This window comes from Emiliania huxleyi, assembly GCF_000372725.1.
Source record: "Emiliania huxleyi CCMP1516 chromosome Unknown EMIHUscaffold_136, whole genome shotgun sequence".
Lineage (NCBI taxonomy): Eukaryota > Haptophyta > Isochrysidales > Noelaerhabdaceae > Emiliania > Emiliania huxleyi.
The window spans coordinates 19,317-35,000 of NW_005201231.1; the positions used below are offsets into that span (position 1 = coordinate 19,317).

The 15,684-nt window shown below is 67.1% G+C and overlaps 3 protein-coding genes across 3 annotated transcripts; 1 reads left to right on the top strand and 2 right to left on the bottom strand.

Annotated features, from left to right (window-relative positions):
- Positions 1–62: 62 nt before the first annotated feature.
- On the bottom strand, positions 63–3,384 carry EMIHUDRAFT_467300 (hypothetical protein; the record flags this gene model as incomplete). The annotated part of the gene is made up of 7 exons (XM_005788286.1): positions 63–536; positions 732–903; positions 963–977; positions 1,354–1,548; positions 2,075–2,299; positions 2,387–2,450; positions 2,690–3,384. The coding sequence occupies 7 exons, from the start codon at positions 3,382–3,384 to the stop codon at positions 112–114; spliced, it is 1,791 nt and encodes a 596-aa protein (XP_005788343.1). The 3' UTR covers positions 63–111.
- A 254-nt stretch (positions 3,385–3,638) lies between these two features.
- On the top strand, positions 3,639–4,448 carry EMIHUDRAFT_227004 (hypothetical protein; the record flags this gene model as incomplete). Its single annotated transcript, XM_005788287.1, has 1 exon — positions 3,639–4,448. One exon carries the CDS (start codon positions 3,639–3,641, stop codon positions 4,446–4,448), a length of 810 nt encoding a protein of 269 aa, XP_005788344.1.
- Positions 4,449–4,661: 213 nt separating this feature from the next.
- EMIHUDRAFT_110527 (hypothetical protein) lies at positions 4,662–5,438 on the bottom strand (the record flags this gene model as incomplete). The annotated part of the gene is made up of 1 exon (XM_005788288.1): positions 4,662–5,438. The coding sequence occupies one exon, from the start codon at positions 5,436–5,438 to the stop codon at positions 4,662–4,664; it is 777 nt and encodes a 258-aa protein (XP_005788345.1).
- Between the last annotated feature and the right edge of the window lie 10,246 nt (positions 5,439–15,684).

Consider the following 15,684-nt stretch of genomic DNA (forward strand, 5'->3'; position numbering starts at 1 on the left):
CGGCCCTGGGCCTGGAGATGTGAGCCCGCGGCCGCGCGCTCCACACATCAGGCGTCTTGGTTTGATGTACTTTAACTTTTCAGTCGACAGGTTACTTGCCAACTTTGGGTGTCAAGATCCCGTCGGCGGCGCGCACACGCACTCGCCCTCCGCCCCCCTCAGCGTCTCGCAGCCGGGCGCCGGCGCGCCACCGCCGGCCGGCGCGCGGTTGAACTCGGTCGTCGCTCCTCGCCACAGCGCACAGCCCCTCGGCTCGGAAGGCTCGCTGCTCGAGCCGAGGTGCGTCAGCCCGCCCGCCCGCGCATAGGCGACGCACTCTGCCTCGGTGAGCGGGCGGAGCCCCGCGCCGGCGCACGAGCCCGCCGCCACCCGCCGCGACGCGCGCGCCGTCCGCCGCGCGCGCCTCCCGACCCACGCGTCGCAGGCGGCGCACTGCCCTCGCCGGAGAAGCGGCTGTCCGCGGGCCGACCGTGCCGCCGCGTCGACCTCGCAGCCGCGCGCGAGCGCGTCGCAGAAGGGCGCGGCGTCGTCGGCGCCTGGGTGTGGGTGTGGGCGGGTGCGGGTGGTTCGGTGTGGGTGTGGGCGGGTGCGGGCGGGTGGGTGTGGGTGTGGGCGGGTGCGGGCGGGTGGGTGAGGGGGTGGGCGGGTGCGGGTGGGTGTGGGTGTGGGTGTGGGTGTGGGTGTGTGGGTGTGGGCTGCGTTGCATGTGGACGGGCGCAAGTTGGTGCTACCGACGGCGGCTGCCCACGGCGGCAGCCTCTGCGAGCGGAGCCGGTCGGTGTACTGCAGGTTGAGGGAGGCATCGTGGAGTCGGGGCGCGAACCAGATGGCGGCCTCGGAGAGGGCGGAGGCCGCGTGCAGCAGGTAGTCGCAGTGCGAGAGGAGCAGGGAGTCGAGGAGTGCCTACGCAGTCCCCAATGCGAGGTGAGCGGATCGGCTGCTAGTTGCAAGAGCAGGCGCACATCGCTTCCAGACTTCTACTCACACCACATGCTAGGGGGGGGGGGTCGGCCCCCCCCAGAGGCTTCACCACATGCTAGGGGGGGGGTGGGGCGTGAGTAGAAGGGCGCCCCCCTCCCTGGAAGCGATGTGCGCCTGCTCCAAGTTCGAGGAACAGTCGATCCTCACCCGACCGCTCCTCACCTCGCCTCTCCCCACCCCACCTCTCCTCGCCTCTCCACACCCAACCCCGCCTCGCCCCGACTCTCCTCGCCCCTCCTCACCCCCCGGCCCCGCCTCTCCTCCTCTCCGATAGGCCCGAGATGCGAGCGCCGAGAGGCCCTTTGCTTGGCCCGAGAGGGTGCGGTCGTGGATGATGTCGTCGCTCTCGTAGCCGCCCTGCTGGTAGACCACCTGGACAAGCCTCAGACAGGTCACGCACGCGGCCTGGGCATGCCCCATCCCGCCGCCCTGCTGGAAGAGCGCCCGCCCACCGCACACGCCGCCGCCCGCCGCCCGCCCACCCGCGCATGCCGGCCGCGAGGGGAGCTCGCCGCCGCCGCCCTCCCACTCTCCGTACCTCGCGACGACACGGCGCAAGTAGGCGGCCTAAGGGGAGGGAAAGTCAAGCAAGGTGGACTTCTCCGCACACACGAGGCGGTGGGGCAAGGGCCAGGCTGGTCCCTCGCGACTCCACGTCTAGACGACAGGAGCCGCACGGCAGTAAAAGTGTAAGGGCCCGGTGCGCGTGGGTGAGCGGTGTGGTGTGTGTGTGCGTGCGTGTGTGTGTGTGTGTGTGTGTGTGTGTGTGTGTGTGTGCGTGCGTGTGTGTGCGTGTGCGTGTGCGTGTGCGCGTGCGTGTGCGCGTGCGCGTGCGCGTGCGCGTGCGCGTGCGCGTGTGCGTGTGCGTGTGCGTGTGCGTGTGCGTGTGCGTGCGTGCGTGTGTGTGTGTGCTGTGTGCTGTGTGCTGTGTGCTGTGTACTGTGTGCATGTGTGCCGCCTCGTCCGTCGCGACGAAGAGGAGCCCGCCGGGGTGCGCCTCCACCCAAGCGTCTGCAAAGGGGAAGTACGCCTCGGGGGGCACCTTCTTGTGCACCACTTTGTCCGTCCCACGGATGTGCAAGCCTGCTCACACCTCCGGCTGTGAAGAGGCGCCGTTCGCGCCACGACACTGCTGGCCGCCCTGCGGGTCGCGCAGGCCGAGCACGTGCGAGCTCGCGCGGCGCCACGGCGCAAACAGCCGCCACGCGTGCTTCAGCAGCTTCGGCCGCACCAGCGACCCGTTGGCGAGCACCGACGCCGCCGCTCGCCGCCGCTCGCCGCGCGCGCGCGGGTCAAAGGAAGGCGACGCGTCGTACGCCTTGCGTGCAGAATGCGCCAACCTCGGGGCGGGAGATACGGGGAGATATGGGGAGATATGGGCAGCCTGCGTGGTGGGTACGCCAACCTCGGGGCGGGAGATATGGGGAGATATGGGGAGATATGGGGAGATATGGGGAGATATGGGCAGCCTGCGTGGTGGGTACGCCAACCTCAGGGCGGGAGATATGGGGAGATATGGGGAGATATGGGGAGATATGGGCAGCCTGCGTGCAGAAGGCGCCAACCTCGGGGCGGGAAGACGGTCTTGGGAATGTATTCAGAGCACCGCGTGGATACAAGAGAGGCGGAGACAGCGAATACAGCCGAATACGGCCGAGTACAGTGGAACACGTTGCCCTCTCGAGCGCTAGTTGGGATACATGAACACCGTCTTCTGCTTCTGGGGCCGTACGCCTGCGTGAAGCCGCCGGCCGATTGCGCCGGTGAGTAGAGCGACTCCGGGCTCACCACCTGGAGGGAGCGGACGGGCCGGCCCCCCACCGAGCGATCGCCGCGGCGGTACGCGCCGGGCTGCCGGAAGAAGTACTCCCACACGTTGTCGCCATGCCTCCGGTCAAAGTATGGCTGCGAGAGGAGCGGGCAGCCCGGCCCGGCGAGCACGACTGGGCCGACAAAGACGTACACCTCCATCCGGAGCCGGCGCGCGAGGAGGACCTGGTTGACGACGCGCTCCAGGAGGGCGAAGAGGCCGTGGCCGGCGTTGTCGCACGTCGCGAGCAGCACATCCACCGGCGCCGCACCAGCAGCCGACGCCTGCGGGGGCGGCTCTGGCGGCGGCGGCAGCAGGTCGGCCGCCGTGCATTGCGGCGCGACGAACGAGTCGCCCGCGCGGCACGGCCCGCCGGGTGCCGCCGCACCAAGCAGCAGCGGCGCGCCGTGGCAGTCGCCATCAGCAGAGGCCTGCGACGGGCGGCGGCGGCGGGCCAACACGCGAGCGAGGCCCGTGGTGGCGGCGGTGGCGGCGCCGTCGAGCGAGAGCGTGGCGCGCGCCGGCTGAGCGCCGGCAACGCAGGTGAGCCGGTAGTCGTGGCAGGCCAGCCGGGCGGAGGCGCCGGAGGACATACACACATGCCTTTACATGCACGTGTGGCTTGCGCAGGCGCCGATCGAGCAACGCCAAAAAAAAAGCTTTGGACCCTGCCGACTGCACTCCAAGTGCTCCAAGTGCACCACACGCGCGCTTGATGTTCGGTGTTTATTTTTGCTTGGGGCGGGCCTCATGATGAAATTCTGCAAAAACCCGGCCGGCCCCCTGCCCTGCCCCTACCTACCTACCTACCTACCTACCCTACTTATGGGAAACTCGCCCCCCATCCATGAGCCATGGTGAGCGCCCCCCGCTCGAGGGCGCCTCCCCCGGTAGCCGAGGCTCACCGATCGCCCTCATCGCCGCCGAGGAGGGCGGCAGCCTTCCGCCGCCGGCTGCTCCCGTGCTCGAGTGCCACATGTACCCGGGGCCTCCGCGCGAGGGCGATGTGGTCAAGGCGCAGATCACCAAGGTGGTGCAGGACATGGGCATCTATGTGAGCCTCGTCGAGTACGCAAATGGGGTCGAGGGCATGCTCATGGCAAAGGAGATCTCGCGCAGTGGGTCGTCGAGCGGCGGCGGTGCATCATCGAGCCGCTCGGCGAAGCTGCATATGACATACCGGGTGGGCAAGTACGTCACATGCCGCATCCAGAAGCTGACGACGCAGCAGGAGGCGCCTGGCGCACCCATCAAATGGTTCATTGACCTAAAGCAGGAGTCGAAGCCGGAGCGCTTCCGCGAGTGTGAGAGACGGTGGCAGCGCTCGCTAGCGGTGCACACGCTGCTCGCACACGTGGCCCGAGCACACGGCCACGCGCTAAGCACGCTCTACGAGCAGGTCGTGTGGCCGCTCCACAGCGCTGGTCACGGCCACGCGTACGTCGCGTTGACCGCGGCCGACACGGAGGTGGTGAACGAGCTACTGGACCGAGCGGCTGTGCCGAGTATCCGAGCGCAGCTTCGCGAGAGTATTGCACTGGGCAAGCTGCCCTTGCCTGAAGAGGTGGCCGAGGCCGAGACCAGGGCAGTCAGCGCGTTCATCACCGAGCGCGGTGCCAGCCGGAAAAGCAAAAAAGGTTATCGCGATCATGACTAAGGGTGGCATGGTGGCATGCAAAGAAGATCCGACATGAGAAGAGTTTTTTTTCGATATATCTGAAACAACAAATATATCTCTATATCTGCCGCCTGAGCGCTGAGGTCAGACACGTGACCGGCCCCTTCCCAAGAGGCAAGAGCACACGCGCGAGAGTATGTGAGCACACACCTGCCACGCGCGGGAGTTTAGCGCGTCTCGTGAAAGGGTACCTTACCTTACCTTCTCGCCGGCGCCGCCCGTCCCGCGCATGCACACCAGCCGGTTGCCCAGCACCCACGAGACGGCCTCTCCGGCCGCCACCTCGAGGCCCATCTGCGGCGGCAGGTCCTGCCGCTCCACCCGAGAAAAGCCGAGGCCCTCGTACCAGCCGCAGGTCGGCTCCAGGGTGATCAGGTAGAGGTCGCGCCTCGCGCCGCCGCGCTGCACGTGCCGCGCGCACAGCCGGCGCACGAGCTCGCTCCCCACGCCGCGGCCACGCCACTGCTCGCCCACGTACACCGACGCCAGCTCCCACAGCGGCGCCGCCTCCGTCTCCGCCTGGCTCACCCGCGAACGCCGCCGCTCCCGCTGCACCGCCGCGCGCTGCGCGAGCTCTCTGTACCTGGCCGACCAGGGCAGCAGCGCGTCGAGCCCGCTCTCCGGCGCCGACGCGGCGTAGGCGCGGTCAAAGTCATCCCAAGCGTCATCATCGGCGGGCTGCCCAGCTTCGCCCGAGCCGGGCGGGGCGTCGAATCGAGCCGGATCGGCCGCGTTGCTCTTGGCGAGCTGGCGTATCTGCCCAAAGCCAACCAGCGCACCCGATTCGGACTCGCGACAGACGAGGAATCGGTCTGCAGACAGGAAGAGCGGGTTCATCTTTTCGCGAAGCAGTCTTGTCGCAATCGGGAGCATGTCGCGCTGCTGGCCGAAGCGATACTCGAGGCGGCCCGCGAACGCCGAGGGGAGTGCCGAGCAGAGGAGGAGGCGTAGCATGAGCTTGTGAGCCATCCACAAGATCTTCTCGGTGTGCGTGGGTGGGCCACGCCAAAAGTAAGTGCCGCCCAAACGCTCTGCGGACCGAGAGAAGCGTTCTTAGGGCTAGCAGTAGGCAGCTAGCCTGTGAGGAGGGCGTCCATAGACACCTCACTAGACCCCACACACAGTCTCGTCCGTGCCTCGCCGGCCCGCGAGATTGCTAGAGGTGGAGCAAGGCTGCTCTAGCCTCGCATGTACCATGTTACTCAGAGTACTTCCCGTTGTCTGTTGTTTGTTGTGCTTGTTTGTTCTCTTGGCACCGTGGAGTGCTGGGGGGGGGGCGACAGGGTGGCCTTGAGTTATGTGTACGCCAACTCAGGGTGTGTGGCAGCCAGCTGGCTGTCTGTGTGTCTTGTGAGCCTGTTTGTGTCTGTGTGTCGCTCGTGCGTGTCGTCATCATCTGTCTAGCGTCCACCCATACCGCGTTGGTGTCCAGTCCGAGCCTGGCTGTTCTTCACCTTTCTGCCTACCTACCTACCGTTCTTGTCGGGTGCCTATATGGGCTTCCAGTATCGGACCTTCAAGACATGCGCTTTTGGCCGGTGGCCTCCTCGGACATGGTACCTCCGGTGAGATAGTTAGTGGCTGCCAGTTCGAGACTGGGGCCGATCGAACTTGCGTTGTCGGAGGAGGAATCCGGCCAGCACGGGTACAAAGAGGGGTACCCGGAGAATCCCCAGCTGCGGAAACGTAGTGTCGCTCAAGAGGTGCGATACTGCGGGGGAGTGTAGGGTGCCTATATCTGGGCTTCCAGTATCGGACCTTCAAGACATGCGCTTTTTTGGCCGGTGGCCTCCTCGGAAGCTTAACCCCCCCCCCCCCCCCCTTAATACAGAGCAGCGTTTCGGCTCCACTGCCTCTCCTCCCTCGGCTCAACTGGACGCCATCGCCTCATCTCCGCTAATCTCTCCCCCTTTTTTGCGTCGGGAAACACCTGCACAGGCCACACAGCGCTGAGCGCGTGAGAGCCGCGTGAGCGACTGCTCCTATGCTGCTGAATCCTGAATGCTCGCTCCGCCCCGCCGCCCCCACCGGACAAACCCTTGAGCACTTGTGACTTGAGCACCGGATAGGGTCCGATTCCGCGTGGTACGGGTACGGGACCCCTCGATCGTCTCACTCCTCGCGGGGGCATTCGTCCCTTGGACGCCACAACATGATCGGGCCCCTCTTTTGGTCATGGAACCCGTCAACGGTGCGAGAACTCACATCGAACGCGCTGCCCCACAAGACAACAGACTGAAGGCCGGTTTGGAGCGTGATCCTGCACAAAGGATTTATCCTCGCTGGAGAAGCAGCATTCTTGATAAGCATCCTTCGATGCTGGCGTGTTCGAGTCCAAAAACAAAAAGCGCGTAGTGGAAGTTGATGTACTCCACACCAACGCCCAACGGGTACATCAAGCTGCATTCGTAAAGATCATCACCAGCTGACCAGTGCGGATGCTCTAACCCTTGGTTTGCGTTGTAGTAGCGTGCGAACGACTCCTCATGGCTCTGGAACATTTGTACATCTATCATCTGAATAACAAACACGGTACAGGGTCGAGGTGCACGCTGCCGAAGCAGTGTCGTCCCCCCTCTCCCCGACGGCGATGGCGGCCCGATGGGCCGCCCTCCTCCACCCGCCCCCCCCGGTCCCCCACTACGGCCGCGGCGGTTTATGTGAGGAGCAGGTCGAGGGGAGAGGGAGGCGGCGGTGGTGCGGGGGGCACGGGTGGAAGGGGGCAGAGGTGACAGCACCAAACCCCCCCCACGGAGGTGGAGGGGAGGCGGGGAGGTGGGTGGGCGGAGGTGGAGATGGAGGGTGCAGCGTGGCGGTGCGGCGCTGCGGTGCGGCGCGGCGCAGAGGCGGTAGGGTTTTGGCCGTGGCGAAAACCACTGCCGCAGCAGTCGACGCCGCCGCCACAGCAGATACGAATCACAAAAGAATTCGCGCGAGCGCAGGAACCAACAACAATCTCTAAACGCCAAAGTCCAGCAGCGTGCACACCGATCCTTCCTGTGTACCGCGTATTTGTTATGACCCCCCAATGAACACACCAGTGAGGGAGGGCGAGACGATCGAGGGGTCCCGTACCATGCGGAATCGACCCTATCCAGTGCTCAAGTGCTTAAGTGCGCCAAAGTTGAAGAAAAAGTCGTCACGTTGGACGACCCGGGACATGGCGATGGACGACCGGCCCTCGCGGGCCGGCGTGGGTGGGGCGGCGCGCGAGCCGCGCGCTGGACCCGGGGGGTGGACGCTCGCTGCGTCCCCTCCTTCCCTAAACCTGCCGACCGGACCGCTTTTTGAGCAACTAGGTGTGGCCGCCGCGCGAGCGACGCTCCGAGATCGCCCGAGATAGCGCGGCGCGGCCCCGAGATCGCCCGAGATAGCGCGAGATCGCCCAAGATGGCGCGGACCCCGAACGAGGCAGCCGTACCTCGGCTGTGCGACAACCCCGCCTTGATGGTGTAGGCCGCGCGACTGTAGCTGTTCTGTGGCGCAGGAGCTTGGCAGGGCACAAAAATGCGTGGGCTTTTTCGGCTCTGAAGAGATACCCAACACACCACTTTGGGCCTGGCGCGTGGCGGACGGCGATACGTCCATCCACTGGGAAGTGATAAAACTGATATGAGAATTTTGCAACAAAACTCCAACACGACCCCTCTGCCCTCTCTAGGCACGGGACTGGCACACTAGGCACTAACTGGGATATGAGAATACTGGAGATATGAGGCTGAATCTGCCGATTCAATGCTAGCTACGGTACGTTCACATTACAACACGATCTCGCCCCCTGGGTTGTGCGAAACAACACACGTAGGCGTGGGGCTGGGGGGAATTCACACAGCTGTTGTTGGAAGTACACACTGTCGCGTCCTAGCACGGGGGGGTTCGAGGGGGATTGCCCGTACCCGTGATGGACCACTAGGTGTAACAGCAGCAACGTCAGTAACCTCGGCTCCTGCGCTCCTCGCCTCCTTCCCTGCTCACTGCCCCGGCGCCCACGCCTCGACCTTCTTGGGCAGCAGCTGGTTCGACAGGTCCTCTCCGTGGCCTAGGCAGCCGTGGCGGCCCTCGCCCCACGAGAAGAAGGCGCCGTCGGCGGTGAGGGCGAGGCTGTGCTGGTAACCAGCCGACACAGCGACGACGCGCTGCCCAGTGAAGGCCTCGATCTTCTTGGGCAGCATCTGCCGCTGCTCGTCGCCGTGGCCCAGCTGGCCGCAGACTCCAGCGCCCCAGCTCCAGACGGCGCCGCCGGAGGTGAGGGCGAGGCTGTGGCCGGTTCCCGCCGACGTAGCGACGACGCGCTGGTCAGCGAAGGCCTCGACCTTCTTGGGCAGCAGCTGGTCCTGCTCGTCGCCGTGGCCAAGCTGGCCAAAGCCTCCCCCACCCCAGCTCCAGACGCTGCCGTCGGCGGTGAGGGCGAGGCTATGTTGCCACGCAGCCGCTATGGCCACGACGCGCTGGCCAGCCAAGGCCTCGACCTTCGTGGGCAGCAGTTGGTTCTCCTCGTCGCCGTGGCCCAACTGACCAGAGGTTCCCCAGCCCCAGCTCCAGACGGCGCCGTCGGCGGTGAGGGCGAGGCTGTGAGCCACTCCAGCCGACACAGCGACAACGCTCCGCTCCGCAAAGGCCTCGACCTTCTTGGGCAGCGGCTGCTTCTCCTCGTCGCTGTGGCCCAGCTTGCCGTATTCTCCATCGCCCCAGCTCCAGACGACGCCGTTGCCGGTGAGGGCGAGGCTGTGCTCGAGTCCAGCCGAGACTGCGACGACGCTCTGGCCCGCAAAGGCCGCAATCTTCGTCGGCTGCCACTGGCCCTGATGGTCGCCGTGGCCCAGCGCGCCCAAGCCTCCCTGGCCCCAGCTCCAAACGGCGCCGCTGCTGGTGAGGGCGAGATCGTGGAATCCTCCAACCGCCACACTCACGGCGCGCTCACCACCCAGCGTGGAAGGGAGGCGGGTCGGCGTGTTGAGCCGCGTCACGCCCTCGCCGTGGCCGAGGAGTCCTGGGACGTGATGCGGCGCAGAGCCGCACGACGAGAGCCGCCCCTCGCCGTCGATGAAGACGCTGTGCTGTTGGCCTCCAGCCGCCCTCGCCGGCGGGTTGTATTCGCGCAGCAGTGCCACAAAGCACAGCCACCGCACGGCGCAGCTCTCGCCCTCTGGCTGCGCCGGCAGCTCGAAGCCGCGCTCTTGCGCCCACAAGCGGATGGCCTCCAGCGCAAGCGAGGCGTGAAAGAGCAGCGAGACGGCCGCGACGCGAGCGATGTCGGCGGGGTCGCAGCGAGAGAGGGCGCGCACGATGAGCTCCGTGGGGAGGTCGAGGAGGCGGGTGGGCGGCGGCGTATCTGGCGAGGGAGCGGCAGTGGAGGCGGGGGCGAGGCGGCGCGAGCGGCGACGCGGCGGGGTGGACATCGCGAGGAAAAGAATTTTCCCGCGCGCACGACACGAGATTCACGCGACAGGCTTTACAACGCAAGGCGGTCGCACGACACTGGGCGTGTCCCTGATCGTCCTTACAAGATCCTGCTCGCGCAGGTGGGGACCCTGTCCTTCTCCCACCCCTTGTTTGGGTGTCCGTTTTATTTATTTACTGGGCACGGGACTGGCGCGCGCTGGCACTAACAAGGCGCAGACGACGGCTTCCTTAGAAGCCGTCGTCCTCGCCGTAGAGGAAGTCGTCCCAAGGCGGATGATCGAATCCGCAAGCACCGTGGTGCTCGCCGAAACAACCATCATCCCCCTCATCCAACTCCCACCGCTTCCGCTCCCGCCGCGCCCCCCGCTGGCGTCCCTGACGGGACTTCCCGCCCCCCCAGCCAGCGCCGCGCAGCAGCGCCACCAGGCAGGTCCTCGGTGAGCAGCAGATGCTGCCCAGCCCTCACCTGCTCCCGCCACCCCTCCGCCTCCCCAGCCCCGGCCGGGGTGGGGCGCGCGCGGGGGGCGGCGGGTGTGCGGGATGTCTGTGGGCCCGAGAGCGATATGCCATGTTGTGTTTCTTGCGTTTGTTTCATAACATCGAAGGCTAAGCTCAGAGAAAGTGCAAATCAAATCGGCGACGGCCGACGGCCCCCCCCAGAGCTGGCCCGAGCCCCGACATAGCCCCGATTGCGACGCCGCCATGCGCGCAACGCTCGGCGCTTCTAGATGCGAGATGAAAGTGATGGCATTGAGTTCGAAGGCCTCTAGCGACTTCATCCACTCGCCGATAGAGGAGCCGCCCGCCTTGTCGATGTGATAGAAGGCACCGAAGGAAAGGGGAGGGCCGTATTGTGTTATTGTGCGCGCCTTGCATTCTGCCGACCGAGCCTTGTGCTTTTGCCTAAACTCTGAGCTCGATGGCGTGCACCATTTGCCTTCATTATGACGCGAGGTGTTCCAGGTGCAGGCGAGGAATTCCGATGCGGTGGAAGGATGCTGGAGAGGGCTTCCGATGAGCATGTGAGTGGTCCGGCGCAGCTGGCCCGCTGTTACGTTTTTTACGCGGCCGGCTTTAGCCTTTACGTCCCCCCCCCCCCCCCCCCTCTCTCTCTCTCTCTCTCTCTCTACCTTAAAGTATACCGACGCGTCACACCAATCCTCGCTACCCAACGCGGCCAAAGGATATCCTCGAGAACCTCGAGAAAAAAGAAAGAAAGAAAACAGACAAACCATAAATAAATAAATAAAACGGGCACGCCAAACGAGGGGTGGGAGAAGGACAGGGTCCCCACCTGCGCACCAAGGGCGCCGCGCTTTCTTCAATTGATCCATTTGAGCATGCAGGCAGAGCTGTGGCCACCCGCGCCCGCTCGGCCCGGCTCACTCAAGGCACGAGCTCCTCGCTCACCGCCGCCCGCCGCCGACTCTCTCAGGTCGAGGTCGGTATGCACTCGCCGCTGCCTCCGAAGAGCGGCGCGACGCCCGGCTCGCGGCGCCGCAAGGGCTCGCGGTCTCGCAAGAGCAACGAGAATGCCGCGCCGCGTGGCTCTAACGTCCCGACGCCCAACCGCTTCGGCTTCAAGAAGCGCCTCGGCTCCGTCGCCGCCACGCCGCCGGCGACGCTGGGCCAGCTCGACGAGGCGGCGCTCGCGGCGCCGGTGGACCTCGTCGGCCTCGCGGGCGGCGTGCTCGGCGACCTGGACGGCTACGCCAGGATCATCCGCACGCGGCCCGTCGCCAGCCAGTACGACTTCAAGGCGCGCATCAGCGAGATGACGGACATGCACAAGCAGGTCAAGGAGGCGCTCAAGGAGATGGTCAAGCGCGGTCGCGAGCTCGGCCCGCTCTTTGCGCCGGCGCAGGAGGAGATCAACGCGCGGCTCCTGTCGATGGCGTCCGACCTGGGCACCATCCACGCGGCCCACGCGCGCAGCCATGCCGCGCTCGAGGCGGCGACCGCCCGCGGGGAGAGCCTCGACCACCTTTCCAAGGGGTTGCGCGCAGAGCTCGACGCGACCAGTGCGTCCGAGGCGCGGCTCAAGCAGCGGAGTGCCGAGGAGGGGGTGCGCGCGGACGCCGCGGAGGCGTCGCTCGCCAGCTGCGAGGAGCAGCTCCGCACGATGACCGCTCTCGCGGAGGCGCGCAGCGCGGCCCGGCCAACACACACCACAACAGACCCGCACTAGCTCCCGTGCGCACACGCGCACGCACCAGCTCCGCGCCGCCTATGGCCGTTCATGTGCGCAAGCCGTGATCTCGGCGCACAAGCCTCCCACCCCCCATCTGTCCCCGCCCCCACCTGCCCCCGCCCCCACCTGCCCCCGCCCCCACCTGTCCCCGCCCCGCAGGAGCGCGAGCAGCAGAGGGACGCGCAGGAGGAGGCGGCGGCGGGCGCGGCGCGGCGGGCGGAGGAGGCTGCGGAGGAGGCGGCGGCTGCGCAGGCGGCGCTTGAGGAGCGGTTGGCGACGGCATGCGCCGAGGCGGCCGACACGCAGGCCTGGCGCTTGCCCGCCTCTCCTCGCGCGCAGCGAGGAGCCTCTGCCGCGGAACCTTCTCGGCACTGTCGCCCTGCAGGCGAGGCTGCAGTCCGCGCTCGACGCGAGCACCGCGCGCGCCGCCGAGCTCGAGACGGCGCTGCGCTCGCTCGAGGCGGGGCACGGGACGCTGTCGGCGGCTCACGAAGAGCTCCGGGCAAGCAGCCTTAGATGCGGGAGCACGGCTCGGGCATCCGACTAGCCCTCGAGACGACGCGTATTCCGCTGTGCTCCGCTGCGCTCCGCTGTGCTCCGCTGTGCTCCGCTGTGCTCCGCTGTGCTCCGCTGTCCTCCGCTGTCCTCCGCTGTCCACCGCTGTGCTCCGCTGTGCTCCGCTGTGCTCCGCTGTGCTCCGCTGTGCTCCGCTGTGCTCCGCTGTGCACCGCTGTGCACCGCTGTGCTCCCCTGTGCTCCGCTGTGCTCCGCTGTGCTCCGCTGTGCTCCGCTGTGCTCCGCTGTGCTCCGCTGTGCTCCGCTGTGCTCCGCAGTATCCGCACCCTCTGTGTTCCTTGGGTGTTGAAGAGCTGCCATCTCACCACTCCCTCATTCTACTCCCTGCATTCTCACTACTCCCTGCATCCTCTCATTAGGCCGGCCATGCGGCGACGTGCGAGACGCTAGCGGTCGCCGAGGCGACGCTCACGCGCGTGCAGGCCGCGACGCCACTCCCTTCCCGCGCGCCCCGCACGTGCACACTTCGCCCGCACCCGCATCCAAAGCGCAACGATCTCGGCTGACCCCGGCTGATCTCGGCTGATCTCGGCTGATCTCGGCTGATCTCGCAGGCGGAGCTCGAGTCCACCGCGACGCAGCTGGCGCAGAAGGACGCCGACCTGCGCGCCAGCATCACCTCCGTCATGCAGATCCAGGCTGACAACGCCGCGCAGGTCAGGAACACACACCTCACCCACGCGCACTGGGCCTTGCACTTTGAATGCCGTGGGGCTCCTGTCGTCTAGACGTGGAGACGCGAGGGGCTGCCCGGCCCTTGCCCCACCACCTCGTGTGTGTGGAGAAGTTGAGCTTGCCTTACCTTACCTTACCTTACCTTAGGTCAAAAACGAGCGCGAGCGGGGTACGCGCCCCGAGCCTCTCCAGCCAGGCGGCGGCCTCGCGGCTCGCGAGGCCACACCGCGCCTCGGCGCCTGCGGCTAGGCGAGAAGCTGGAGGAGGAGGTGCGCGGGCTGCGGGAGACGCAGGGCCAGCTAATCGGCGACAACCAAGCGGCCGCACTCGAGGTGGAGCGGCAGCAGGCGTGTCACCAGCCACCAAAGCCTCAGCCACACCTCGGACAGGCCTCGGCCAGGCCTCGGCCAGGCCTCGGACAGGCCTCGGACAGGCCTCGGACAGGCCTCAGCTCGCTTGCAGCGCACCGCGCGCCGCCTCCGACGAGCCGCCTCCCCGCTGCGCCGCCGCCTCCTCCCCGCTGCGCCGCCGCCTCCTCCCCGCTGCGCCGCCGCCACTGCCCCGTTTCCCCCCGCTGAGCCGCCGCCACATCCGCCGCCGCCGCCGCGCTCCCCTTTTGCCCGGGCGGGGCCATCGGACTGCCGTGCCCCCCGCGCGCGCCCCGCGCCGCCAATTCAATTCATTTCAATTCGCCGCAGGGCGAAATCAACTCTCTCAACGGTCGGCTCGGCGAGTCTGCCTCGGCGCTGCAGCGGGCCGAGGCCGACCGCGACCTGAACGCGGCGCGGGCGGCGGAGCAGGCGGCGGCGCTGCAAACATAACCGATTCTTAACTTCGAGCCCCCCTCCGCGACTAGAGACAGAACCCGGAGATGCATACGTCAAAGGGGCTGCCCGCCCCCCGCCCCCCGCCCCCGGCCCCTGCCTTCGCACCCTCTCCTTGCGTGGTGTCCCCCGCTATGTGTCGCCGTCATCGAGGCACGCTATCCCGTCTAGGCGGCGGCGCTGCAGCTCAAGCAGTCCGAGCTGGACAAGGTGCAGTTGGCGGCTGTCAGTCTCTCCCCACACCCCGTACCTCAGTACCTCAGCTCGTGCTCAAGTAGCTGCAGTCCGAGCTGGAGAGAGCGTAGGGAGTCGCGTGCCACTCGAAGTGAGAGGTTGCCACTCTCTGGCTTGGCGGCTCGTCCTCATCCCGCCAGTCCGACCCCTCGCAGGTCGCCTCGGAGCTTGGCGAGACGCGCGAAGGCCTCGCGAGCGCCCGCGCGCTCCTCGACAGCCAGATCGGAGCACGGCGCAAAGTCAATTCGCGTAGCCACGGGGGGGGCCACTTTTGGGGGGGCCCCCCGAAAACCCCCCCCCCCCCCCCAAAGCCAGCCCCCTTGCCGGCCCCCTAAGGGCCCCCCCCCCCCCCCCCCTTTAACCCCTAACGCCGCCGATGCCAGCCCTTCCGCCACCCAGCCCTTCTGCCGTCACCTCCGCCCCCTTCGCCTTTCGTAGGAGAGGCGGACGCTCGAGGTTGAGTACCGTTCGTACAAGGAGCACCATGGCTCGTCCAACGCGCAGCAGATGGAGGCTCAGCCCGCCCTCACTCTTACTTCCTCACCACAGCCCGCCCTCACTCTTCCTCCTCTCACCACAGCCCGCCCTCGCTCTTCCTCTTTTCACTACAGCCCGCCCTCACTCCTACCCTCCCCTCACCACTGCACGCCCTCACTCCCGCCCTCCCGCCGAGCTCGCCCGCTTCTATGGCCGTTGACTACGAGACGGCACTTGAGTGTGACTCTCGACGAACAGGCCATCACCGAGCTCAAGCTCACCGTCGACAACCTCTCGCGCCAAGTCGAGTCCAAGACGCAGGAGGTCGTCGTCAAGGAGACGCAGAGCGAGGCGCAGACGGCGTACATCGACTCGCTGCGCCAAAAGCTGCTTGACGCAGAGGCGCGCGCCGGAGAGGAAGCAACGAGGAGGAGGGACAGGCGGGGCGGGACAGGCGGGGGAGGGAGGCGCCGAGAGGGGTGGCGTCGAGAAGAGTGGCGGGGCGGCGAGCCACCGCCGCCCTCACTTCCTCTCAGCCCGCCGCCGCCGCCGCCGCCGCCGCCGCCCTGTTTTCCTCAAACCCCGCCGCCGCGGCCATCGCCGCCGCCTCTCTGCTCCAGCGGCAGCCGCAGCCCGCAGAAGAGCCTGTTCTGAGCGGCCCTTCTTCTCGCCGCGCAGGCGCAGCGTCGTGCGCTGCACAACGCCGTGCAGGAGCTCAAGGGCAATATCCGCGTCTTCTGCCGGCTGCGGCCGCCACCTGCCGACGAGCTGTCCGCGATCCAGCCGGTTGACTTGCCCTAGATGCTGCGGTGCACGCATCCCTGTCCTCCGAGCA